Source organism: Struthio camelus, chromosome 4 (assembly GCF_040807025.1).
Source record: "Struthio camelus isolate bStrCam1 chromosome 4, bStrCam1.hap1, whole genome shotgun sequence".
Classification (NCBI taxonomy): domain Eukaryota; kingdom Metazoa; phylum Chordata; class Aves; order Struthioniformes; family Struthionidae; genus Struthio; species Struthio camelus.
In genome coordinates this window covers 58,032,128-58,060,102 of record NC_090945.1, presented here as the reverse complement: position 1 = coordinate 58,060,102, position 27,975 = coordinate 58,032,128, and the positions used below count along the sequence as shown (strand labels likewise).

General features: G+C 45.9%; 2 protein-coding genes across 10 annotated transcripts in view; one reads left to right on the top strand and one right to left on the bottom strand.

Annotated features, from left to right (window-relative positions):
• On the bottom strand, positions 1 to 26,532 carry LOC138067014 (OCIA domain-containing protein 2-like). 9 transcript variants are annotated; one of them, XM_068940963.1, is made up of 9 exons: positions 20,999 to 21,073; positions 20,232 to 20,347; positions 12,111 to 12,254; positions 9,697 to 9,781; positions 7,799 to 7,852; positions 5,467 to 5,514; positions 4,330 to 4,435; positions 2,977 to 3,072; positions 1 to 1,216 (listed from the first exon to the last, which is right to left on the bottom strand). In XM_068940963.1, the coding sequence occupies exons 3-8, from the start codon at positions 12,180 to 12,182 to the stop codon at positions 2,991 to 2,993; spliced, it is 447 nt and encodes a 148-aa protein (XP_068797064.1). In that variant the 5' UTR covers positions 12,183 to 12,254; positions 20,232 to 20,347; positions 20,999 to 21,073; the 3' UTR covers positions 1 to 1,216; positions 2,977 to 2,990. The 9 variants fall into 9 exon arrangements, with proteins under 9 accessions (XP_068797064.1, XP_068797063.1, XP_068797068.1 ...); XM_068940962.1 differs by having other exon boundaries at positions 21,019 to 21,073; XM_068940967.1 differs by having other exon boundaries at positions 12,111 to 12,251; positions 21,019 to 21,073.
• LOC138067015 (OCIA domain-containing protein 1-like) overlaps positions 25,594 to 27,975 on the top strand; it is a 15,055-nt gene continuing 12,673 nt past the window's right edge. The window contains exons 1-2 of the mRNA XM_068940972.1: positions 25,594 to 25,752; positions 26,384 to 26,468. Coding sequence (XP_068797073.1) covers positions 25,702 to 25,752; positions 26,384 to 26,468 — 136 coding nt within the window. The 5' untranslated portion in view covers positions 25,594 to 25,701. The remainder of the gene's footprint in view (positions 25,753 to 26,383; positions 26,469 to 27,975) is intronic.

Genomic DNA, 27,975 nt, shown 5'->3' with positions numbered 1-27,975 from the left:
TTTCTATACAGCAGTAAATTTATTACAGCAAAATAATAGGAAGCCTGAACAAGGTTACATTTAAAGCAAGAATAAGTAGCTAATTAATCTTCAGCCACTCAGTCCCCTCCAGCAGGTAACAGCCTGGGGGAGTCTGACGTGAAAGGACAGCCCTCTGTCACATGCAGCCCCCTCCACCCCGTCTCCTGTGTGTGTTAATGGCCCTCCTGGCTGATGCCTCCCTGGCTATAAGAGAGTCTTCAGGTGCCTGGTAAGCACAGTGAGCACTTAGTCTGCTCGTGTGTTACATCCCAGCTGCGCTGTGTGTGTGTGTGGGGCAACCAATTAATAACGGCTCTGCACTTCTAAGTGATATATATCCTGCTGGCAGTCTCTTTGTTCCTGCTAAAGAAGCCCCCAGAAACTGACCCAAAAAGACGGGTATAACAGTAGGCATAGTTTAAAAACCAATAGCAGTAACGAAAACAGAGGAAAGTCTTCAGCAACTGACAGTGAAGCCCTAACTTGTCAACAGCAGTACACTGGATTGCCAAGTAAACACCATCACTGTGCCTAGGGGGAAGTGTCTGCTCCTGCTTTCTTGAGCTACACAGTGAGCATGCCATCTAGTTTTTTGTCTAGCTCTATCAATTAGCCTTGGCTTGTGTGCAGGCCACCAATTGTCCAGAAGTATGGTATTTTCTTGCTCTTTCGGACTGTGATGCATACTTTAATATCCCTGGCAAAGGGGACGTTTATGTAAAATTGGCCTATTAAAAGCTGGTTCAGTGCAGGAATTCTGCAGTATGAACTTCTGGCCTGGTACCAAACATGCTGCAAACAAGTGATTAGTTTAGGGACTGGATAGCTGCTGAACTGTGCAAAATCCTCTAAACAGCCTGCCACTCTTTCCTTTGATGTAGAAGACCAATGTTTCAGCTTATGGCATTTTGCTTGCTACACAAAGTTTCACTGGCATCTTAAGTACAACAGACAAATTTAATTTCTCAGCACTAAGAGCTAAACTGCACTCAAAGGAGGAAAAAAAACATGCTGAGAAGAGAGAGGAGAAAGGGGAGAAAAAGTGCATTACAAGAAAGTGGTATTTACTGCAAACATGATGCAACAATTCCGAATGAGCCAATTTACACCAAATCAAAGACTTGATTTCTTCTTGGCAAAATGAAGGCTTGTAAGAAGCAGCTCGTTCACAGGATCGTCATCATCTTCACCGCATCTGTACATCGGATGAGAGGACACATTATTTAAAGCACTAAGCTGAGTGCCATCTTATTTTGTATAGAAAACGGACGGCTTCCTAGCGGTTTCTCTGAGAGCTCTGCAGCGTCTCTGAGGATAAAAGAATACCCTTGGACTCCTCAGTATGAGCATGATTTTAACTGGGCTGTCCTCCTAGGCAATGCCAGAGCTTGGGAACGCACGTTTAGCTTGGTAGCGGTGAAGGACACTCAGTAGGGTCTCTGTGCGTCCTTATAGCGCGCTACCTGAAGAACGAATGAAGCACGCTACGCTATAATGCATAAAGCTAAATGAAGAATTTTGATTAAAGCGTTGAAGAGGTTACGAGGTTATTACTTTCATTGTTTAGCAATACAGAAAACAACCCAGGCTTACAATATTCATTTTCCTAAATTTCAAAAACCTGTCTGTCCAAACTGATTCCAACTAAATTTAAAATACCACGTTGGCCCAAATATAATGGCTTTTTCCTTGAAAAAAGTCCACTCGCCTTGCGTTTGTTTTCAGACTATGTTTCTGAACAGGCTCTCCAGACCTTTCAAAAAGGAGCAGACAGCAAGACCCAATTGCCACTCTTCTGTCAGCCACTTAAGATCTTTGATGAGCATCTGAGCTGGAACAGGTCCTACAGCAGAAATTCCAGGATCTACTGCAGGAGCCTGTGGCATCCCGCGTTCTTCCCTCCTTGTAGCTAACCGGTTCTGGCGGGATACTCCTCCTTACAGGTTGGCCACAGTGATATCCTTCAGAGCGAGAAAGGGACCATTTGCAGCACCTTTGCCTCGCTTCCTACGTAACGTGGGCCCGAGAGGCTCAGTTCAACCATTTCGGCATTGAACTTTGTTTTGAGCCACAGCCAGAGCCGTGACAAACTCGCATGGCCGGATTTCAGACTGGCCCTTGGCTCTCCCCCTGCTCGAGAGCGCCAAGCTATTTGCAAACACTTTCACATATTCTCCTGCCGGCGAGAATGCAGGCCAGCTTACCCCAAGCAGAATGTGGGAAAATGCTTTTAAAGAGCCCAGCTGCTGGCTTGTTTCTCATAGGCAAAGAGTGAAGGTGGTTTTAAACACCTCCCCTGCTTCTATCCTGTAAACCTTCCTTTTTCTCAAGGGGAACTTTCCCTTTTCAGGGTGAAAAGATCACGTGGGTTGTCTCTGCCCACTCCACAGCTGGCTGTTCTTCCATTTTGCACCCGCAGGTCTTCCTTGAATAGCATCCCTTTCATATCGCCCTCACTACGGCTGCGGCCAAAGAACGGTACTGCCAAAAAAATGAACAAACGAACTAACCCACCCCCAACTGTCCCTGCTCTTAGAATCTCAGTATTTCAGTGTTCTTTTAAAAATATAAACATCACCTATAATTATTTGATTCTTAAGAAACAAAAGTTGGAAAGAGAAAGGAGTTATATTTGTTTTCATACAAGTAGTCCAACCACCCAAATGATTTCCAATGAGCTGCATTAACAGTGTTCTTACTGAGACTGCTGCAGCTAAATCAGAAATTCCTCAGAAATGGGGGATTTACAATTAACACAAAAGGTATATCAGGTAAAAATGAAGAAACAAATTTTGTTCGCAAACCACAGCTAGAGAAGACTTCCGCAAATAATCCTCAGATTTTAATTAAACCAAATCTGTGATTTTCACTATGTTGTTCAAAGCTTTCAAGAAGGAACACCACTCAACACGAAAAAGAAAATAAGAACTTCTTTTAAGTTTCAAGTATGCCTACCTGAGGCTAAGGCATTAAGATGCTGAAGGCATTAGATCTCCTTTCTCATTTGATCCCGATTTTGCTTCGCACTCTTTGCAGGTATGATGACAATGCCTACAACATGGAAGGCAAATAAAATATTCCAGAAGTTTGCTAGATTTCTTCCAATATAACCAGATGGCTCACTGGCAAGTGTCCCAAAACAAAGTGATCCGTAGCTTATGTTCTCCAACTGTCGTAACTTGTTTTATGGGATGGAAACTGAAAAATATGATCCAAATGTCTAAACCAATAAAACTCCTTAATTATTATTCTTACCTGTAAGTTGTTTCCATCAATCATCAGAGTATAATAGGACTTTCTAAGCAGGAAAAGGCAGTCCCTGCCATATCAATAACAACGAACCACATGCTAGGAGCAGGCGGAAGAACACTTAAGAGTGACACACAGGCACCTGTGCACAATACCATGCGAGGAAAGTAGTAGCTCTGCTGTTTGGAAAAGCGTGGAAGTAGAAACAGTATATAAAAATTGCTTTGACACATAAACAATGAAGCTTCCCATTATCAGCTAGGCATTTTCATAGGAATAAAAGCTTAGGCTGGCCTGAGGGAAAGACGCAAATACAGAGAGGGGAACGATCTTGTAGGTAGGGCTTTTGGAAGTGCATTTTGCACATGAGAGGTGCATACGAGAAGCCATACTGGGAACAAAAAGCAACAGCGGCAACCAAACGAGGAGGTTAGGAAGAAGCTAAGGCGTGATTTGGCTGGAAAGAATACTTTACACAAAATTTAGAAAACAGTAACTAGAACCTGGAGGTGACAGGTAACAGGAAGCAAGTGGGAAGATCCATGATAGGGTTAGAGTTGTGAGGGGAAAAAATACCCTTGCAGCTTATGGTCTTCATGGTTTGGTATAGCAGTGTGAGGCTGGACAGAGCCACAGAGGAGGAGGCTGAAATGTGGGTTGAGGTTGAAATTATTGTTGACATAGAGGGATACTGTTTAAAAAAACAAGAAAAAAAATCTGCAGTACGTTTGGCCTGATGTATGGTACAAAGGAAGACTCAAAGGGCTAAGTGGTAAAGATGGGGAGACGCTTCAGAGGCACAATACTAGACGAAAAGAGAACCAGTAACTACTCTTCCACCACAGTTAAAAAGTAACTTTTAAAATTAAAAATTTAAAATTCTCTTTCTGAAGAATTATGTGGTAGTTTCCAATACTGCCATATAACAACTTAAGGAGAGAGGAGTAGTACCTCGTGCCCCGAGCACAGAATTTAAATACCTGGTTTTGCTACATCTCCTTTTTACTCTATTTTTAAAACTATTTTGATTTAGGATTAGTGATGCAAATAAAGACAAACCTTTTCTTTGATGGACCAAAGGGTACAATACCAGCTTTCTGGAACTTTTTTTGGCATTCTCCTACGTATGACATCTTTCCAACGGCAAAACCCAGGACGCCGGCAACTGTCAAGACAGATCACAAAAGATCGTTCATATATGAGCTCAAACGAGGAGCCTGTAATTGGCTCCTTTTTAATCGTACAATGAACCGTACGCAACTCATCTTCTCTAAACACTTCACAACCATAGGTAGAGTTATACTGTACCACAGGGATTGTTCCACTTACTATTGACATCCAGCTAGCTACCATGAAACACAGCAACTGGTCCAAAACAACGCAGGCAGGAAAAGGCTATCACATTCAGCTGGAATCACAAGATTCCAGATTCAGGGCAGCAGACTGCAAAGACAGCCCACAGTGAAATTCAATCACTATGTCAGCACTAAGTTCTCTTGCCCTTTTATGTACACTGTGGTATTTCTGATGATCACCACTCCAACTCTATCTTCCCAGGATTTCAAAGAAGCCAGAACTTCAGCCTTCCACTCGTTACAGAATCAGACTACTACCTAGGCATCCACAACTTTCTGCCGAACAAAACCATTCTCAGAGGAACACAAACTTTGCTTCTTGGTATTGAATACACTATTGAAATTGATATTGAGAAGTGGCATGACTATATTACACTGTTTGCATTTTGTTCCTACTTTCTTCTGCAACCTGGGCCTAAACTAGCCAGTTACGATAAATAATGAACGTATGAAAAGGAACACACGTTCTACCACGATGGTTCCTCGATACGTTAGCTGTGTCGTCTGCTAGGCATGGCAGATCAACCAGGCTGACGCTGCTTATAAAATAAAGATGAGATTTGAGTTCTCGCCATATTTGAGAGGATAGCGCAAACACACATAAACTGCTACTGAAAACGTTCACGTTCAAAAAACCTTAATACTTCTATTTTTTTAAACACAGCAGAATTCTGCTTTCCTAAAGCACTGTGGTAACATCCCATAAATTCCAAAACGGGAAGAGTTTGAAAAGAGATCCAGAGAGCTACGTTTGCAGTTCACAAGAAAGTGCGGTTCCTGGAGGTTTGCAGATCACCTGTAAGTTACCTTTCCTTTCATTTGAGAATTAGGTCCAACTTACTTGCTACCTTAGGTAACGATCCAAATCTTGGGCTTGCTGAGAAAATGCCTACAATAAAATGAAAGAGTCAGAATGCTTATTCACTTGAAAAAAACACCAGTACTCAAAACCAAAGATGGTATTTTTCCTAGAAGCTTTTGCACTTCTGAAGGTGAAGACCATACAAAAAACTTCAAGGTCCACCCACTTAGATTCAGGAACACCAGGACACGTTCCACTAGTTCTTAGTGGAGGCCTAGCTCATATGAGGAAAACACTCTGGACTGCACAGGATTCAGTCCAAGTGCTAGTTTAGCATGCAAATCAACCTGAAAGCAGCGTGGCTCCTGATGGCGACCCTGCAGCACTGAGGCAGGAGGAGGTGATGGGTCATGTCTCACCACAAACCTTGCAGATGTAATAGGGAACTAGAATCTCTTATTCAGGGTCCTGCTCCTCGTGCCAAGGCAAGTAGGCCCAGACTGCTCTTCGCAGCTTTCGGCACCCACTGACCAGGCTAGCGGTAACCTGTATCACAGATCTCTAGTCTCCTCTGGAAAGCAGAGAGCACACTCATCGTACTCATACCGGCATTTTGGCCTTTAAGAGGAGAATACAGTTCACTGAACAAGTAAGAAAACAGAAAGATTCTCTTTACCTTTTCCCTCCAAAATCCACATCCCCCAAGTTAAGACCTCTAGGAGCTGGAACCACTGTGCCTCTCTCTAGCAGCGTTTGTCTGGTACAGGAGCGCTGTGCTGTGCAGCAGAGCTCCACACAGCAAGGCAGCCACAGCAGAGGCCAAGCGCAGTGAATTCACTGGATTCACTGTTACAGGCATTCACATAGTGCCAGTGAGGCTCAGAAGCTCCAGCTCCTTCTAGAGCCAGCGCGCTGCAGTTGACACAGAGGAGCATTTAGCCTATGCTAAGTGCAGGGGCCTTTGCCCACAGGCAGCTATGCAAAACACGTATATTTTAAATGTGGTCTTGGGCGGGGGGGGGAGGGGGGGGCGGGGGAGGGAGTAGAAAAAATTGGCATTTGTTTCTAAACAGCACCCTTTCGCAATTGTTAAGACACAACAGTGATTGTTGAAAACAGGCATTTGCTATTTCACAGCTGATCAGAAATGTCCAGTTTCTGAGTACCCAGGGCCAAAGGGTGCCTGCCATATTAGCTCCTGAGAGAACCCCAGAGCCCTTCCCAGCACTACTCACCGCTTTTCAAAAACGTGTAACCCCTTGCCTTCCCTCACACACTTTCCAGCCTTGTTCCTTCCCTCACTTCCCCTGTTTGCCTACAAGCCCTTAGGCCAAGGATGCAACAGGGAACCCACATCAGCCCCTTGCAGAGTAGTACAGCTTTCCGGTTTCCTGTTTGAGCCCTCCTCTTCATCTTATTTCAGAAGGACATTTCATCAGGCAGGACAGAGTAATAGCGCCTGTGACAAAGCAAGGGGCTTGCAACCACACAAAGTGAGAAAAGTCTGAGCCGTCCCCGTTCCCACCTCCTTTGTTTGCTGTCTCCTGCCACCCATTCCTTTTAGCCCCTGGATTCTTTTCTCTTTCTTGCTCCAGAAGAAGCCCTGTGATTGTTCTTCTCTCCCACCTGCCCTCACTGCACCTGCAGGCTCGTGTAGCCTAGAGGACTCTGACTTATTTGCTTCTGTGAGATACACCCATCTTGGCAGTCTTCAGGGTAGATGTTCTTCACTCTTCACCTGAGACATTATCCTCAACCCTATCATCAGTCAAGATCCCCAGAAGGGAAACTTGAGGTGTACTGAGTAGAATCAGGCTCACTCACTACATAAACAGAATACAATTCTCTCTTGTTTTACCCTGCAGACCACAAGTCATCTCAATAAAGACCTCTCTGTCTTCTCCTTTTGGCAGTGTTCCTTGTCCCTTTGCACCACAGCTGTATTCATATTGGGACGCGGTCACTGTAAAAACGTTGCCAGCATTTCCCAAAGAACACAACACTTAGAGCTACGCTACCAGATTCTGACGCCCCTGCTCAGATCCTACGGTGCTTTGCCCCACAGGCAGCCCCAGTGAAGACTCCACTCCAGTACACATGGTCACAGCGACAGAATCTAGCCACCAGTCTTTGAATTCGTTAATTCCATTGCTAGCTCACGTTCCTTCAAAGGGATGAAGGTGACAATGCATAGCTAAAGACCAAATCATTACAACAGTGATGCTGGTGATCAGTTAGAAGAGTACTGACTTTGCAAAAAGTAGCAAGCTTCAGGGACCTATGCATTGCAATAGTAATTCTAGAGCCTCAGTTTCCTAACTTAGCCATCTAAAAGTAATTGTACTTGTAACACGTACTTTTGTCTATTTACCTTTTGAGACTAGGCCCTGGGTGACAAGCATGCTCCCAAGAGACAAAGGAAGAGCTGTAAAAATAATAAAAAAAGAGTTAACATCTCTGCTATCAGACAAAATTTGTTACCTATTGGATAAATACATTCTTCTTCTTATACCATCACCATAAAACCAACACTGAGTAGCTGTCTTTGTCACCTATTACACCTGCTCCTTCAGACTACCATCTCTTCAAAGCAAGGATTTGTTCACACTCTGCCTGCCATAAGGCATGTTGTGGCATCTGGTGCTAATGCATTATATAAGTAATAACTTCCCAAATTTTAATATCTCCCTTCCATATCGCTAAACTGGTGATGACAGCAGCTCCAATTAAATGCAGAAACCCCTTTCAGGTCTTCTGCCCTCAGCAAATGTCTATTTTATATTTAAAAAAATTATGCAACGGACTTACAAATCCGGCTCCAAAACACTGAGCATCTAATCCTTTAGGCGCCTCGACACCCAATAAATCTCACAAACCCAAGCCAGGCAGCCACGCTCCCCTGTCGGTGCATGGGTAGGGCTGGTGTCTAAGAACAAATCTACAGAAGCCTAGTGCTGAGCAGGAAAGCCACTAAACCAGACAGAAGGAAATGCAGGGTGTAATCCCTCTGTATTTCAGATTTCAAACCATGCGCGGTCTTGCAGAAGAGGATACCTAAACTCTTCTTTCAAACATCAGGGAGGGGCCAATCCTTTCTTTAAGGCAAGCAAACAGTGCTGTCAGGAGAATGTTGCAATGTCTGCTCTGCCCCAGCGCCCTGCTTCCCTGCAACAGCCTACAGAAGAGCTGAGAACTAGCCCCACTTCCCCTTCCCTGAACAACCCATCTCATCTTCCTTGGGGAATCGTTATTCTACAGGGAGTTCTAGACTGCGTTCTCCCATTTCTTCTTGTTGCAGGCGTTCCCTTTTGTTAACAAGGAACTACAATAAAGTCAGGGACATACTGGAGCGATTCCAGTGAAGGGCCACACAGATGGATTAAACGACTGGAGCTTCTCATACAAAGAGAGGCTGAAAAAAATGGCACTGTTTGACCTAGACAAGAAAAGGCATGGGGGCGGGGGCGGGGGGGGGGAAATGGGGATCTTAACAACATGTATAAAAACCTGATGAGGGGGAGTAAAGAAGATGGAGATAGAGTCTTCTCAGTGGTAGCCACTGAAAGGATAGCAGGCACTGGGCACAAACGGAAATACAGAATATTCCACATAAATATAAGAAAAAAAACTGTTTTAATGTGAGGGTGGGCAAGCACTGGAACAGGTAGCCCAGAAAGGTTGTGGAGATCAGAAATATTCACCCGCCTGGACATGGCCCTGGGCAACCTGCTCTAGCTAGGCCTGCTTGAGCAGGGGGGTTGGACTAGACCTCCACAAGTCCCTGCCAACCTCCCCAAAATCCCTTCTGTGAATTCCGCCCTTAGGCTTGCCATCCTGCTAGCTTGATATTTCTTGGCTATAGCTATTGCTATTGTTTTTATTGTCAAACCTACACACTGATCTGCTCACTTCTTGAACACATGCAAAGGCAAGAAGGAGTACGTAATAACATAAAACATCCCTACAGTTGGTTTAATAACTGACCTCATGAACACAGAGTTGGCATTCTAATCATGACTATGAGTTCACAGTAAGCTATTAAGAGCTTCCTTCCGCCACCTTTACTTACAATGATTACAGAAATAATTCAATTACTTCTATACTAGCACCTTGCTCAATTTAAACATCGGTGACAGAACTGACACACAATAATATTCCAACACAAATCCAATATATTATAATAAATGACAAGGCATTTTGCAGCCAGTTCTGCATAAACACATCAAGCAGTCATTCTCACCGAGAGAAGAACAAGTTTGGACTACTCACCTCTGTACCAGAAACTTTCCTTTTTGCATTCTTCACGGATCTTTGCAATTTCTGGAGTTTGTGAGATGGGGCAATAAAACATTGGCTGAAAGGATAATCCTGGGTTAGCTTACTGAATTTTACCTCACAAGAAGAACAACAACAAAAAAAAAAAAAAATCAAAGCAATTTAAGGAGATAAGTTAATAATTCAAAACACAAACAGCATGCAACGCAAACGCCACCCAAACACTCAAACTCATTGTTTGGTTGTTAGCAATGGCATGAAATACCTCATAACCTAATAAAGAAATAAACAGTTAAGCCACTCATCCTATAATGATAAGCTACTATGCTTTCCAAAAATAGTCCAGTTGCTAGTTCCCCCCAGAAGTATATCGCCTTATTCCTCTTAACTGCTTTATTTTCATGAGCTCTTTCAGCTTGCTGGAACAGAAGTGACAAAGAACAAAGGTAGCGTAGGAGCGTCTACTAATTAAGTTCTGCCCAGTACCAAAGCCAACTGAAGTTCAGAACAAGTAGATGCTCTAAGTATTCAAAACAGGATCAACATAAGCTCTGTCAGATTTGCTTGGCCTAACTCTTTCTCGGTGCAGTTTAAATATATTCATGGCATTCACTGAACTCTTAACAGACTGGCTTCACCTTCCTAATGATTAGCTTGCCAACAACTTCCTTTCACATTTACGGTGGCTCTTTTTTCCTTTTGTTTTGATTGGAAGAAAAAAAAGTAACAATACCCTCTCATGCATTCTACTATGCAGGGTACGGAGATGTGGCTATCAGTAACTATTTTCCTTTCTTTAAGCTGCGATTCACTTATCGGTTTTGGCACTGATAGTCTCACCACTGGACATCTGAAACAAGCAGACTAGTTCTTACTCCAAAAATCTTGCTCCAGGTTCTCTGCCGCAGCCATTGTCATGAGTCAAAAATCAGTTGACATTTCAGTGCTTTTCCGGAAAACCACAACATCTACAGACTTAACTGTTCTTGAGAGCAACAACTTAGACTTGATAGAACAAGCAGTGCTTTGGGAAAAGAGCACATTCATCTATTACAGAATTCCACATTATCTTACGCCTGACTGCTGCATGGTTTTGTAGCTCTAATAATAACATGCATTTATTGCCTGCAGTTACACATTTCACTTTTAAGCTAATTAATACCTCAATCCTTCTTCAAGCATTACTCCCACTAAAGTTAATGGTGGCACTGCTTGCGTAAACCCCACAGAACTGACGCCAAACTGGCTTCACACGAAGGTCATGAGACAGAACGTGAAGTTTGCTCATACAGCAAATACAATAAAACCTGAACAGGCTAAGTGAAAGATAAGGAAATGAGTGTCACGGCCCCGAGTGCCCAAACAGGTTCTGCAACCTCTTTCCCTCCACAAACACTCTGCCAGAGGTTTAGCTACTTATAGTCAAAGTCTGTTCTAATACCGCACAGTTGCGTAACCTTGGATTATATTCTGGGAAAACAGCTAAACTGGGAGAAAGGAAAAAAAAAAAAATCAAGCTTTGCCCCAGACCTCTGCCCCTTGGCTCAGGAAGCTGCACTTAATCAGGTGCAATTAATTACACATTAATGTCTTTGCCTGAGCTGTGCTGTAGGTACGACTGTACTTTGCCTTTTACCGTGATGAGCCAGCCTGACTTCCTGGCTTTCCCTCAGACCTGCCTCATTCCTACCAACTTGCCTGGTGATCACTGAACTGTTGGTTGACCCTGGCTGGCATCACTGGACCTGCTCTTCTCCTCTTCTGGGGGCACTGTGCGACTGTGACCTTTTCAAGCACTGCCCCTGCCTGCCTCACTGTCACCCTTCACTCCCGGGCCGCCTTCCCTCACACATCAGCCCGCTTTTGCGGCTGACAGCGAGTGGCTATCCACAAGGCCATACCACATTACAATTCCTTTTGGTTAATTACATGCTCACAGCATAAAATGGCAACATCTGTCCCCCACAGGCAGCTGATTTCTCCAGCAGATGGGAGCACTCAGCTTCTGCAAAGGACCAGGGCAGGTTCTGGTGCAGCTACGGTTCCCTTCTCCCCTTCTGAACATACACACCCAACTTGGTAGTGGAACAGGTTGTACTAAACTAGGGCTGCATTACATGGAACCAGGGCTCAGCCAGTTCTTAACTAGTACCAAACCCCTTCTCAATCACTGCCAGCTAGCATCAATTACAGTCCACTTTCTCAAGTCCAGCGGCTTGAGAACCAAAAGCTCCCAGCCCTCCGACTGTAGTGAACGAGCAGGAGTGAGAGAGCGCCTTTTCTTTTCTTCATTTATGGGCTTGAGCTAACACGTATCTGTTTCTCTCTTCAGCAAGAGCGAGCAATGCTAAATCCTAGTTAATGCCTAGCAATAGCATCAACAAGAAGAGAGAGGCAACCCCACTTACCCATCTAGCTTGCTTTAGTGGAGCTGTTTTATTTTCCTCATGGGTTATTTCAGAAGATGTTGCCTCTGTCATTCTTGTCCTCTTTTGCTAACAGTCTTGGTCAGCAGAGATGAGGTGACGTGTGCTTGGCTACCCTTCTTCCTGCTAGGTACAAAGGTAGAAAGCCAAAGTATCAAATCCTTATAGGTAGCTCAGTATTTACGTAGCAACAGTAACACCCATGTTGAAAGGTTTTTACAGCATCCAAAGGACCTGATGACACGTGATTTAGAGCACAGTGTATCTATCACTCAGTAGCAATAGAGACCTGCTTGGAGCCTAGTTCAGACAGAAAAGTAAAGGGTAAAAATAATATGCTGGAACACGGTATAGCTCCCAACCATAGAGAAATGAGAATAAACATGAGCAAGTCATCCAAAACCTTCCTATTCTGGCCAGATTGCAGGTGAAACATTTAGCCCCTTTAGCGCGCTGCCCAGAATCACTATACGCTGCACTCGTTCTACCCTCCTTCCCAGGATCAGAAGCTTTGATTCCACCAGACCTGCGGTGCAAGCCTATCACAAACCCAATCTGCATTCCCAGCAAACACCAGTTACAAACAGTATTTTAACAGTATCCAAGAGGAACAGATTCCAAGGAGCTTTAGGACTGTAATCTTCCATGCCTCAAAATCATGCTGCTGGGGAAAACAGAAAGGAATCTTACTTATTTCCAGAGCAATCCCAATAGCTGCACTCTGAGTTTTGTCACATGGTCTGGCACACTTTATTTATCAACATACCTAGCAGCACTGCTGCTCTTCAGAGAGCACCTTCCCAGAAGGATGACACCAAACAAGGCAGAAATTGCTGGAAGGACAGAGATAAAGAGGAAACACACTGGACAATCTAATAACCTGCATGTTTTTTGGCATTCAGAGGGTAACTGTCTCAACTGTTTCCTGCACAAAACTGATTTGCTGGGACACTTGCACAGTGGCAACATTCAAGCAACGTCTACTTCCCACACCCCAGACTTTCAGAGGGCAATGCTTTTTCAAGTGGTGGGGCAGGTGCAACATGCCTTTCTCTCTCTCTCTCTCTCTCTCCCCCCCCCCCCCCTTGCTAAAAAGACTCACTCAAGCATTGTGTTGACACAAATCTGCCCTAATGGTAACTTTTTGTTGCTCAGGCTTTGCTGCATTCTCAGCCACTCTCAGGAGGAAAAAAAAAAAAAAAAAAAGTCAGTGACCATTGTGTTTTGGAAAGCATCTGAACTTGGAAATCCCCAGAGTGTTGAGAAAGCCAACAGCTCTTTACTGTCTACCTCACTCTGACCAACTTAAGAGCAATTCCATTTTCTGTCAGCTTCTCATCACATAATGCAAAAAAGGGGGAAAAGATGGAAAAAACCATAAAACCTCAAAGATGTTTATGTCAATCAGAGACACTAACTCCTCGTATTCTTACCTGTTCAAGAAGCCTACCTGTGCAGAGAGTTGCATAAAAAGTGTCACTGGAAACTACTACTGACTGATACAGCTTCTAACTGCTGCAGCAGTTAAGTGCTGCACCTCCTTTATGAGCATAAAAAAAGCTGAGTCACTGACCACACTGCAGAGTAGGAATTAGGTTATGACAGCTTGCAGCTTGCCATTAATCTCCTTGCCTTCAGCATACATTTCTCCAGAGTTTTATGTTATTCAGCTATACTCCCACTTCAACATAATGAAGAGTCCTCCAAATATGCAGCCTTCTCAGCAGCTTCCTGCCACCTTTCCCACTTGGGATGAAAGCTCTACTGGCAAGAACAAGGAAAAGGGACAGAATTCAGGTCATCAAAATATTATTAACATGAACTATTAGTACTCAGCACATACATAGGGCCTCCCAACTGAGAAGGTTAGGAGTGTTGCAGTTATCTTGTGGCGCTGTGTTTTGGAAACACAATCATCATCCCAGAAAAATAACTTTAGTTGCATTGACCCATTGGAAAAACATGACTTTCTTGCATTTTTCTACTACATCAGTATCACTGCCTGCTTTCTGGACCTAACCATGTAATTGTTACTATAACATTTAGTTATAGGTCCTCTTAGGTGGCCTGGCCTGGGCAGAATTCCTCCACTATGTAATTCTTTTATCTAACCAAAATACATGTTTAACACACAATTAAATCAACGTGGCCTGTAAGGATCAACTAGTTGAGCCACTAGTTTTTCTATTCCGTAAGAACTTTTCTGGATCATTTTATTCATTCACAGAAGAAACAGATAGCAAAGGACTCCTGAAAGATTTCACCTTTTTGATTCTTCTAACTGGTTGACAAAGAAGCAGCACATGAGAAAACAGGTATGTTTTTTGTCTCAGGCTGTGGGAACCAACATCTTTATATACTGTATTTATACTCTACAGACTCCTCTGTCCAACTAGTACTGGTGACCAAATGCAAATTTCTAAGGTTACTTTGGGAAGAAGGTGAAAGCAAAACCAGCCCTTATTAACCAGTACACACAAATGAGCGTGACCTATAGTAGAGATACAGAGCTTTGCCCAGGGCAGAGTTCTCGGCTATTAGTGACAGAGGTTATAAGCCACCCATATATTAAGCCTACCTCAAATAGTTTTGCTTCCCTCGGGGAAAAAAGAAAACTAAGTCTGGGCCAGCACTAATTTATATACTTTACACACAAACATTTCAGAGGAAAGAACTGAATATAACTCCAACTTGCCTAATCTCTTGTCCCCTACAGATTTACAGTCATTTTTTCTTTGAAGTCAGTATGCACTGGGGAGGAAAAGTGGCACACCAGACCCAACGGCAACCACCATTTTCCTCAGATGTATTGCTACCGGCAACAGGAAAACAACGCACCGAGATTCTCACACTGTAGTCTCGTAGTCTCTCCTACTAACACTCTCACAGCCATTGCTCTCAACACCATCACTCGCCACATCTACAGTAAAAACGTCTCAGCAATGGGGGGGGGGGGGGGGGGGGAATCAAGACCCTCCACAAGTGGGCAGGGCAGGCAAAGCAGCCTGAAATGCCTTCCTCTGTACCACCATCACTACAGCAACAGTAGGAAAACGCACGAAGATGCTTGAAACCGCTCTAGAAAAGAAACTCACATTTAACTTTCTAAAAGCATAGTTTCCCTACAAAATACATTGCAAGCACAGACTAAAATGAAAGCAAACTGTAAGCGTGACACTCAATTACCAAATCTAAAGAGCAGCAGCTTATAGCAGCACATCTTCAAACTGCTTTTGACAGTTTCCTACTTCTGAAAGGAATTCAAGGAAAAGACACATATGCAAACTAAGACTTCATTCATCTAAAAAACGGTAACCAGCACCACAAGCTTCTTCCTTTCACATGATGGCAGCACTCATGAAAACAGCCTCAAAGCAATAGCAACAGTCCTTTTCAACCCAATGAGCTTGCAGAGAGCAACACTTACCAGGACTCAAGCACTGGAGCTACTGGCTACTGAATCAAAAATCAACAGGGTACACACTACTTTCCCTCCCTTAACAGCCTGCTACAACTAAAAACACATTCTCTCTCCAAAAACAACAACCACCACCCCCCACCCTGCCAACAATTACTAAAGCACTTACTGGTTTTATTACTGCGCTCCTACAAAGAGAAACAAAAGTCAACGGCAACACACTTCTTTAGCTATTATACACCACTAGGAGGAATCAACATGAGCTGTATGCACATTCAGGTCCCAAGTACCTACGGACGTCACACAAAAAAATACTACTAGCTTGAAACACACAGGAAGCTTTTTTATTAACAAAAGTAATTTCAACAGAGGCCAAACTCAGGTCCTATATATAAAATACTAATAGTTCTTCAATTATGCTGATCAGACTTTGTTAAGCTACAACACTTAATAGACAGATTTCCTATATACTCAAGCAGTTCCAGAAAATATTCCAGTCCAGGGCAATATTCTCTGTACTCCAGGAATTTGATATACATGCCACGTAAAAGGCAGTAGTGCTTAGCCCTTTTCAAATAGCACAATCACAATGACGGCTTTGCTCTCCTGAAGACCATCTCTACCCGCCCTTCTTTCTTAAACGGCCCTCAGCCTGGTGAGTTCATAGAGTCCGTATTCAGAGTTTTCAGCCGAGACACAAACTTGCTGCTTGTTTTAACAAGCATCCAAAAGATGTCATTTTGCATTCTCCAGCAGCACAAAAGTAAGAGAAGCAGGTGAAATATCCTTCACGTTTCTATGTACAAAACATTATACAAACCCTACTGGTGGTCTCGCTCTCCTGTGCGTCCTACGCATCCTCTTCTTCTCATTACAAATGCACGCTAGTTTTCAGACGGTTGTCTGAAAATTTCCACATATCTTTTAGGGACTTACATCACTAAAAAAAATTCCAGTTTGTCAACTTTGAACGCCTGGGTAGTTCAAAGTAGAGTCTACTAGTAAAGATCTTAATGTTTTAACTCCACAGTTGCTTCGTTTCTGAGGGAGCATGCAACAACAGCTTCTACAAAATCACAGCGGCCAGGAAGCACTTGAAAAACAACACGAAAAATACTTACTCTCAATTTAAAAACGCACAGAACAAGGTCAGGTCAAAGAACAACAACTTGCACTACAGCATTAGACCGAACGCACTATGCGGTACCTTCTTTAGACGGACTCTCCAAGGAGATACTAGCTGGGCTTCACATTGGACCAAACCAGTTGCACGCAATTTAGCCCTACCACCACAAAAATACAAGTATAGTCAGTGCCTGCCTGATGGCTCATTTACAGATTTGAACAACAGCCTAAAAGGCCAAAGGTTGGTCAGGAGCTACACTAAGACCAATGCTCCCAAGCGTTTTAAAAATCAGCTTTGGTTTTTTCCTAGACAAGTAGAGGTCCAGAAGTACTACACAAAAGCGTTAATTCAATACATTCGCATAACAGTAGGTAAAGACGATCAAATACCTCCCCCCAAAGGCCATTCTAGCCATTCCGTGCTCACATCCACCTAGCTTCCTGTTCCCATGCTTGCTTTCCACTACTCCTCACCTTTACCAGCTCATTCTGTAGTTACTCACCCATTAATTCTGCAGGTTGCGCACATACACCTGCATACACATACCAAACATACATATCCACTCCCTCTCAACAAACACCTCTTCCCTCCAATTTTATATGCAAGAGACACCACCATGCAGGTTCAAATGGAAAAATGTAAATCGAGGAGGGAGGCAAAAAACAAGAACTGTATACATGCAAAGAGAAAGAGGCAGAGCTTCTTAAGAGACGGAACTATATAGTACAACACAGCTACTTGGAGAATTAACTGTCAAACGTCAAGTGAGCTACCTACTAGAAAGAAAGAACAACTCTTACTTTAATCCATAATTTTAAAAAGGCAGAAGCAATCCTAGGTGAACCAACCTGGCTAACATATATTACTTGGGTTCACTGAGATTTGGAATGACACTGGACAAGAATAACAGTGACGAAACCCCAACATCCCACACGTTGCAACTCTTCCTCTCCATCCCATAATTATGCCTGCGAGGATTACTCTAGATACAGAGAGCATAAAGGATCACAAAGCTGTCCGAGCGCAAGCGGGCAGAAGCATGACAAACAGGTAAACCACAATGAGGCTGTGCAGTGCGTCAGCTGCTCTGCCATCCATGGATAAGCTACCTTGCATTTCCTACTGGTAAGAGGCCAAAAACTACAGTTATGGAGCCACAAACCATAAACTATTCACCTAATTTGTCTCACAGTAATTCACGTGCCCATATACTTTCCTACCTTGCTCTGACATTATCATTGGAACATTACACCTATGGTTTCTGTTAGACTTCGGCTTAAACATAGACAGGAACTGCTAAAAGCTTTTGGCTTTCTAGGCCAGAGGAAGCACATTACACCCACCATCTGCATTATACAAGTCCACTGGAGTGTGAAGTTGGTCTGCGTGCCTCCTAAGCAACTTCGAGAAAAAATAAGAGACTGACATTTAGTCCCGGCAATAATGAAGACTTTTGTGACTAGACAAAAAGACCAAGTTAAGAACTCCCTGAAATATGTAACTACAAATAAAACAGTTCTCCCAGCGTGGAATACCCTGTTTTGCTTGATGAAAGAAAATAATATAATTACTCCCCCCTCCTGGGGAGGAGTGGGTTAATTTTAATCTTCTTAAGTTCTTGGAAAGAGTAAATACAGACAACCTGTTCTCAACTGTATTAGCACAAGCCTTCAGCCTATCAATTAATTTAATTAATTTTACCCCAAAAGATTAAAAACACACACAGGGAAAAAACATTGGAGAACCACGATTGGGGTGTTTAGGCCTAGCAGGATGACACTGGAAAATGTTATTCTATGGGTGCCACCACATGTATTTCAACGGGTATACCTGATGTCTCTTGGCCTGACCTATGGCTGACCTGTCGGGGTAAACCTGCTGGCCGACAGTTTTCCGCCTAGCGACTGGACCGTGATTGGAGGAAACAGCTAGCCCTCAAATCCCACGTGGGCGCGGAGTAGGCGGGGCCTGTCCGTCCAGAACATGCCGGAATCATCCCGAACCTGGCCGAGCCACCACGTAATAGGATGACCTCCCCCCCCATTCCATCACGGCTATAAATAACCGCCGCGGGTGTCCAGCCCTAGAAATCGCCTCATCAGAGGCAGCTGCCGTGCTGAAGCGATGAACTCCCCGCGGATCCGGACGCCGCTAGGATTTAAATCTCCTCTCTCCGCATAGCTACGAGAGTGTTCGGCGCACCTAGCGGAGGGTTATTGTCCCGTCGACAGAAGCAAAGCTTCTTTGCTAAAGGGGACTAGGTGTCCAAACCACAGAGCAGATAGTGAAAAGCGGTGCAGAGTGAAGAAGCTTTCAGGAGTAGTTACTTAAGCTTCTTTTGCCTGTTACTTTGTTTCTGTTCCTTTCTTTGTGCCCTAACATAGATGTATTTAAATACTTTGATAAATATGTTTACTAGTTAATCACTCTATATGTTACTAAATCTATTCATTAATACTATGAATGCCTATACCAACATCGCAACCAGTTACCTGTTGTAGTTCAACTGGTTAATAATGCCTTTAAACTGGCTCGGTATTCGCTCCTTCCATGACAACACAGTAACATGTCCTCATTTCAAACATTGCCTGATAGTCCAACAACCCCCAAACTTCCCTCCTTAAAGATACTATGTTACATGAATAACCAGCTATCACTATGCTTTGGTGCCCTTGGCCAAATTTATATATATAGCTGATATTTTATAGGTATTTCACTTTATATTTTATATCTGATAACTGAAATATTAAACGGGTTTTATCTGTTATATTAATCCTGCACAAAAATTAAACAACTTTCCCCTCGAAACTAAGTCCAACAACAGTTCTCTGCAACATCCCGAAGCAACATACTCCTCCTCTGCCCTAAGGGAACCACTTGCAGACAGGAGTCAGTACAGACTTGAACCAAATCTCTTCTGGAGCATACACAAGGAAGCCATTCACAGTAGCAATTTGCCCAGGGTAGGCACTTGCCTACTGAAAACAACGGCCATCAAGTACCACTAACTACTGGCCTCTGCAAGCCACAGATAAAGGAAACTCTTGACAGAGAGAAACCTTGCTCTCCTCTTCAAATACTTCACTTACTAGACCTGCAACGCAATTTTTGCCAAGTGGTTTGTTTCCTTCCTGTGATAGTGTCACTAGATAAGAATCAGTGTGCCGTTTCCCAGTGCTTGCTCAACGCTCTTCTACAAAGTTGTGAAGTGTTCAGGGCATACCCTCAGCACTGCAGTAGTAATACAGAAGCCAACATACCAAAACAGCACACTGAGGAAACAGCATATTGAGGAAATACTTCTCAAATTTAACTACAAGTTAATTTCACTCTTTGCTCAACTTACAATTAGAAAATTATCTTTTCCTCCTGGATCTTTAGGATGCTTTGGCTTGAGCTAGCCTGCTTGCTGGATTTCTGGCTAAGATACAAACTGAATTGCTCACTCAGTGTCCCAAGAGATAGTACAGTCAAAGTTATCCAATAACCAACAAAAATAGGAACCATATATTTGCAAGTTGAGAGGGAAAGTCCTAACAAGACACCTTAGAATACTTACAGCCACATTGGTAGCAGGCGGTAGGTGAAACTGTAAAAGTGAGCGTCATGAAAGAAGACATCCGAGGTTGGTGCTAACAGCACTTTAAAGTGACTTCTTTAAAGAAGTACTACACGCTATGTGAGAAACAGACATATCCTACTTTAATGCTCCAGACCTCGAGCTAAGCTTCATTTAAAGGCACGCACGTAGGCTCAGATGCACTCAGGGAAGAGCGGGGCTAATAAATTCATTAACTCGCCTCCCCTTTCTTCACAAGTTGCAACACACGTCTCCCCTCGCTAGAGCTGCTGCCGTCCTCGCCGTGACGGCGATTGCATCAGGAACAGCACGTAACGGCGCTGCCCGCTCGTTTTTTCCGCTCGGCTCAGCAAAAGGCTGCGCGAGCGCCTGGCCGGCCCGAAGGGGGCTTCGGGGGGGGGGGGGGGAACCGCCTGCCCCCGCCGGCACCGGCGCCCCCGAGCGAGGCTCGCCGCGGCGGGGAGGACCCGTTCCCGCTGCCAGCGAGCCGGCCACCGCGCGGGCGGGCGGGGGGAGAGGGCGGAAGAGGGAAGGGAGGAGGCAGGGCGCCCTGCCTCGGACGGAGGCCGGGGAAGGCTAGAGCTACTGGGGAGGGGGGGGGGCGTCCTGGGGGCGCCGGACGCCGCGCCCCCGCCCCGACTCAGCCCCGGGGGGAGAGCGGCAGCCGCCCCTCCCCGCTGTAAACAAAGCGGCGCGAGTCAGGGGCGGGGGCGCCGGGCCCGCGGCAGCCGCCCCCCGCCATTTACGGTTCCGTCAGGGAAGGTACCCTTCTCCTCCCCACGCCGACGAACGGGTCCCGCCTGCGCCGACTTACCTATCGCACCCGCTCCCCTCTCCGCTCCGCTCCCGATAACTCGACGGTCCGGCTCGCTCCTCCCGCCCCCGCCGCCTCCCCATTGGCGCGCGGCTCTCCAACAGGAACCGGCGCTCACTGGAGCACGGCCGCAGCACTCACGCGCGCCCGCCCCGCCGTTGGCTCCGCGCTGCCCGCCCCGCCCCGCCGGCCGCAGGCCTCCACCAATCACAGCGCGAAGGAGGGCGGCGAGGGCCCCCCCCCATTGGCTAGGCTCGCTCGCCTCCTGCCGCCCTGATAGGCCAGGGCGCAAGACAGTCACCCGTCGCGGCCACCATCTGGAGCGCCCCGGGCCGCGCCGCGCCGCGCCGCGCCTGCCCCTTCGAGGGCTCGCGGCGCCCAGGGAGTGCCGACGAGTTCCCAGCCGGGCGCCTCCCGCGGGGCCGCCCCCGCCTCCGTCTTTGGGAGCAACAAGAGGCCGGTATCGCCGCCACAAAAGCTGACCAAGTTACGGCCTGGGCACGCAGAATTATGGCTGGGGAATACCGAGAGAGTTGCACGGAGACGGAGGAGATTACAACCGCCCAGACGCCTCTGTAACGTGCTGCGCCGTGCCCGTTTCGAGGAAGTAACACGTTAGACGCTGGTCTAGGAAAGAGTCAGAAAATTATGCCTTTCCCTCAAGGAATAAGGGCAAATATTTGCGTCTTGGCCAGTCTCGCGTCAAACGCGCAGATGCTGTCTTTCTGCCAGAAATCATTCGCATCGTTTTCCCAAAGCAAACCCCCTGAAGTTCCTTCGCAGCAATCCATGTCAAGCATGGTAAAACAACAGAAAAACTGCAAACGAGTATCACCCCTAAAGTCATTATGTTTCCCTTTGTTAAATGATATAGGCCTAGCTTGCAAGTACTGTACTATAATGAGCCTATCCAACACCACCACAAGGGACTAAATAGCATGCTTTCTGCAAGCAGCCAACGCACCAGGACAACGCTTGCCAGTATCTGCTAAGAGAAGCTCCCAGTCCTATCACACGCTTTGTACAAGTCCGGTTTCATTACGTGGGGTAGAAGGCCCTTCGTGCCCGGTTATTGATGTTCACGCGTTCTGCAGTTTCCAGACCCCTGAGATAAATAACGTACATCGACTTGCAGAACCTGCTAGGAACAGGAAAGCGGGAAAGGAACTCGTAACAAAATACTGGTAGCAAAAAGGAGTACTCCAGGTTAACTCTCTCCTGTAGATTTACAAACGTGGTGAACTGAGGTTTCAGATCCAAAAGCCTGCTGAATTCTATTCTAACAATTGTATTACGCTCCCAATGGTTAGGCAATAGAACAAGAATAGTAGCATTCAGTGCTACTGACGTTTGGCAGAACTGTAGGCAATTTGCTGCCCCGAGGTACGTCAGAAGTTGCATCTAATGCTGAAGTTGCTCAGAGTTAGGAGCTCAGCTTGATCTTCCCAATAAATGCATGTACACAAACTTAACCGAAGTGAAAGCTGCTGCATCTCACTGCCAATCAAAATCTACGATGGTGTTTTCACCTTGAGTCCCAAAGCCTCACAGGATGCACAGTCCTACCATTTCTGGAATCCAGAGTCTCCTCCTGGCTGTTACCTGCCTGCTTTAGAAAACAGCCCTGAGGAGTAGCTAGTGTGTGAAGTACTTTACAAAGTTACCTCACTAATTGAGGCTTTGACTATCGGCTCCACAAAGACACCCACTCTTGGTTCTTGTTGACGTGCCATCATGCCTCAGGCAAATAACTGACTCTTTGTTTGCCACCACTTACGGGAGTTGTAACAATGTTTGGTATGAAGCCCTGTTTTCCCCCTTAGGGAGAAAGGGATTTTTCCAAATGCAGTCCTGTTAATTCTTGGCAGCACCTGAAGAATCAGCAGCTCTCAGCTGCTGTATTTTACTCCTTTGTCCAGAGGGCCACGACACCAACCGACCAACCAAGCCCCCAAAGCCCACACCGTTCCGGCTAGCTTCCACTACTCGTGCTAGAGCACACGAGCTTCCACGACTTGTTTTGGCCGCTTTCCTTACCAGATCAACACGTGCTCCAAGTCTCTCACGCGTCTACTTGTTTCAGCTATGTCCTATGTGATAGACTTGGCCTAGCAGATAACTTTAGTTTAATTCTGTCTTTTGTGACAGGTCTGTATGAAGCCTGGCACTAACTGTTGAACAAGGGGGTGGAGTAGAATTTATCTGAAAGACAACTTTTTAAACTACCCAAATTACTAGGGTGAGTTCTGCATCGACTGTCTTGAGCTTCAAGACCTCTCAATATTCACCAGTCACTTTGTTTTATAAAGAACCGCAATTTAGACCATCTGATTTTCACACACACCAACTTCTTGTGCGAGTAATCAGTTCATTTAAAAAGAAACTTATTTTTCTAACGTTTTCCTTTGTTTCTTCTTTGGGAGATCTACCTGAAAATTAATTGGTTCAAATTTCTGGTTAACTATCAGGTTGCAGTACTATAGTATTTTGAATCTGAAATATATTCACAGTCTTACTTGAATTATTCTAAGTCACAAAACATACAAAGTTTAGAATCATAGGTAAGCGAGTTGTAATTCATCTAAAATTAATTTTTTCGAATTGTCATTAATTTTACAATAGAGCAGAGGCAACACAACCGCTCAGGATCATTATTTTCTTTACTAAGACAGGCTGATATCTGTTTCCTCCCCATCGAGGCTCCCGCTTCAGGGAATGTGCGGAGTTCATAAGAGTGACCTCCCCTACAAAAATTCTGGCTTTAAAAACCCATGGTAGGTCTTTGCCTAGAGCGTACTGAAAGACAGATGAGAAGACACATGACATTAAGTGGCTTAAAGAAGCGTGCTATGCTCACATAAATAACTACGGTCAGTTGACGAGGCCAATGTCTTCAGCTCTGCTATTCAAAAGATGCATAACTGGCATCTCAAGGCATTGGAGACTGCTTCATTAGGGGAGGTCCAGGTGATAGGCAGAGGTGAAGGTTGGAAGTAACTCGTGTTATAAGGCAGAGTGATCTCACTCACAATAGAATTTTTTTTGTTGTTGTTTAGCATATGATGAAGGCTATGAATTCTCAACCCTAAAAACTCAATTTCCAATTCTACATCCCTCATGCTCATTTCAAGAATCCAATATTCACAAACCCATCTCCTCTGCAGCTCTCTTGTTGGCGCACCCCAACCACTCTAGGCAGCCAAACCCATTCCTTAGCCCGAGGTGCTCCCCGGGTGTTCATTTCACAGCCACGTTCTCCACTAACTTCAGACACTTTCAGCCTCTAAAGCCTTTCTTTTCCTAGCTTCAGGCAGAGGCTTCTGTACAGTCATCAGACAGTAGCAACCTAAGTGTCTTCACCTGAACTGCAGCATTAAGAGGCCAGGGCTCGCTCCAGGAATGGCTGCGGGGGGTGGTGCATTCCAGGCAAGCCCAGGCAGAGCAGGATATGCTGAACTCAAACAGCAGTATTGGATGTTTACAGGACAGCTCTGCAGCATACAACACACAACCAAAAACATCTTCTTTCCTCAGATTTTCCTGATTTCTGATGAACTGCAGTCATCCACTAATGCTGCCTCTTCAGCAGCGTTAGCCAGAGGCAACGCGCGCAGATTGCTTCTAAGCTTACACTCCAACACCATCCTAACCACCAAATAAATCTCTGTTATTTTCACATTCAGATAGTTGCTCCCCAGGCCCTCGCTTGCTCTTAATTTAAATAAACTCTTTTAACATTTGTGCCTCAGTAACAGACGTCCTTTCTCCTCAGCCAATCCTGGCAATATGTCTTTAAGAGCTAGTTGTTCATTAGTAACAGATCCAGCACCCAAGGTAGGCAGGGGAGAAATAAAATCTTTTTCTCACCACCTCTAAAAACCACTTGGTGGTTACAGCAATTACAACGCCGCGAACCTACTACCAAGAACACACGTATGAACGCTTTGCCAAGAAGCACGTAAGAATCCCGTTCAAAGATTCACCACCTTGTGAAGCTGTGCCTGCTCTCAAATTTGTTAGAGGGAGGGTGGCACTCTTCAAGCAGACAGGAAACAAGATAAAGCACAGGAAGGAAACACTCGCTATTGAAATTACCGCTCTGAATCTTGACTGCTAGCTCTAGACAGTCACGTTGCCCTCGCTCGACTTTCGGGAAACACCGAAGCTAGTGAAACAGCTGAAAACGAACAAACGCGGCCCCCAGCCCCATCAACTCTTTCGCCGGCCCCAGCGTTTCGCCGCCCTCATGAGCGAGCACTCGCCACCCAGAAGGGCTCCTGTCTGCCTGCAGGCGCAAGGGTCGCCGCCGCCAGACAGCTTTTCCTCGCGCCAGGAGGCCGCGAGAGGCCCCTCGGGGCCAAGCCAACCCTCCAAGCCGCTGCCGCCTCACAGCGGCCATTTTACCCCAGCGCGGCTACCGCTCCACGGCGCCCCTGGCGGCCGCCGGCCTGCGCATGCGCGCTGCCGCGGGCAGCGGACTCCGGGCATCGGGCGGCGGGCGGGAGGGGCAGTGCGGCGCGGCGCGGCGCGGCGCGGCGCGCGTCTGCTTCCGGGTCGGCGGGCCAAGGTGGCGCAGGAGGTTCCGGTGCCTCGGCAGCCGGCCGGTGCCGCCGCGGTGCCCCCGGCTGCCCCGCCATGGAGGCCGGGCAGGGTCCTGGCGGTGGGGAGGTCGGCGAGCCGGCCGAGGTGCTGCCGAGGGGGAGCCCGCGGCGCGGCGCGGCGGGGGGCAGCGGGGGGCAGCGGCGGGCGGTGCCCTGGAGACCTTCCCGGGGCGGGTCCCGTCGCCTCGCCGTCGCGGCCCCCAGCGGGGCGGCGGCAGGATCGGCCCGAGCCAGGCCGCGGCCCCGTCGCCTGCGCCGCGGAGGCGGCGCTGGGGCTCGGCCGGCGGCAGCTGCTCGCGGGGGGCCGGAGAGCCGGCCGGCCGCCGTGTCGGGGGGCGCTAAAAGCGCTCTTAAAAGCTGGGGAGTTAAGGAGCTGCCGGTTCGGAGCGTTACTTGGGGAGGCAGGCTGCAAGGCCCGAATCGGGCTTTGCTGAAGCGGGGGGAGAGGAGCGAGTCGGAATTTGCGCCTACTCGAGGTAGAGCCTTCCCTCTCCCCCTCTCTTTTGTTTCGCAAAAGCGTTAGATTTCTCCTAACACTCTGCTTCCCGTGAGGTTTGTAGGCAAAAAGGCACCAGTTTCTTAAATATAAGTGTGAGAAAGTACAGGCCCTGTGATGTGCGAAGGTTTTAAGTTTGCCATTGAAAAACCTCAAGGCCTCAAAACCTTCCTTCCCCCCCTCCCCCCCTTTTTTTTTAAATCGATTTCCCCGATGGAAGAATTCGGTACCTAAGCCTTATGTGCCAACAGAGGAGGAAAGGCGACTCCTCAAGGAATGCGGCGAGGAGAGTGCCCGATACAGAGGTAAGTTCAGTTTGCTGGTAAACTTATTTTGCCTTTCTTCTACCCTTAGCTCTTGTTGTTCTGTGAGGGACTGAAGAAGGAAGACACAGGTCAGCGTATCAGGACAGCGCAGTAAGGAATTTCACGTGATCTAAAGTTGCATCCTACTACAGGCTGATGCGTGCAGAATTTACGTTTCTTAAAAACTTGCAAGACACATGAATCATGTAAAAGAGACAGTGTACTTGGTGAGGCTTATACTTTATAACAAGGCCCCTTCACGTTTTGAGCTAATAGGTCTGTTAACAAGCTGAAAATAGGTACAGCTAGCCTGGCTATAACAGTGTAGATAACTTGTATTGTATTGTAATGTGATTGTATATCTTAACATTTGGTTTCCTGTATTCCTGTATTTTTGATTTTCAAATTGTGATGTAATCTTCAGGATTCATGAATAGAAGATAGTTTAGCTTAGTACCCTTGCTTTCCATCTTTCTGGAGACTGGTCAAGAGAACGCTGTGTGACGTACTCACGCAGCTCACCTTTTTGAGGGAAATCTTTGCCTCCGTGACTGGCCAGGCATTTAGGGGTTTGTGCTAAAACAACAGTCAAGATTCTCGGACGTGATCCTGCAGTCGGCAGTGATTTCCGTACTACTACTACGGCTAAACGTGCAAGGCTAATAAACAGAGAGTGTTTTCACAGAATAGCGCGTGTCCCAGCTTTGTTCTTTTAAAAACCAAGATTGGAGTCTTTCTTTTTTTTACAAAACGTTGAGCGCTCGAGAATTAATTACAACATGTAAGTTTGTTTCTCTAACCCCGAAGTTCAAGACAGGTATGTTTTGTGTACGCGTGGTTACGAGGTTTGTTCAAGCTTTCTGATGTGACTGCTATCCGCTGTTTTATCGTGTGCTAGTAGATTCCCCCTGATGCTGGTAGGTGGCTTAGCAGAAACTGGGACAGATGAAGGATTTGGCAGCTGATTTGCTAAACTTAGCACATGGGTACTCTGATTTCTACTGGCAACCGGTAGTTTAGGAGGCAGCTTCTAAGGCAGTGTGATTTTGAACCAGCGATTCAGAGTTGGCTGGTATCTGCTTTAATTTTGACCTGTTGCACGTGGGCGTTCTCTGCCGCTTGTCTTCTGGAACACGCGGAAACCTTCGGCTTGTTTGGCAAAACCGAAGTGCAGAGAATCAGGATCATTAGCAGTAAGAGAACAATTGGTTCCGGTTTAATGGTGATCTCCTTCGTGGAGGACAAGAGGGGAGGGGGCTGTTTGTTTTTCTTGCGGTGTTTTGCTGTGAATTCTAGATTGCCAGGGAAACTGATGGCAGTGTTCATCTTTGTACAGAGACTGAAGAAACACCGTGAAGGTCGTCTTGTTTAGAAGCCCTGGATTAGTTTCTTCAGCAATTTCACTTGAATTTCATTTTAGGGAGCTGCAAGAAGAAGAAGAACTGGTATTTGTTTTCAGGAGCTGTGTACTGTACTGTTGTCTCACTGATAGAGCCAAAGGCTCTTC

What these genes read in the sequence shown, in the direction of transcription:
- LOC138067014 (XM_068940966.1), bottom strand. Translation starts at nt 12,182, where the DNA reads ATGACAGAGGCAACATCTTCTGAAATAACCCATGAGGAAAATAAAACA. An exon ending in CACTAAAGCAAGCTAGATGG is followed by an intron (nt 9,782 to 12,110) that starts GTAAGTGGGGTT and finishes TTATCCTTTCAG; the next exon opens with CCAATGTTTTATTGCCCCAT. An exon ending in GGAAAGTTTCTGGTACAGAG is followed by an intron (nt 7,853 to 9,696) that starts GTGAGTAGTCCA and finishes TTATTTTTACAG; the next exon opens with CTCTTCCTTTGTCTCTTGGG.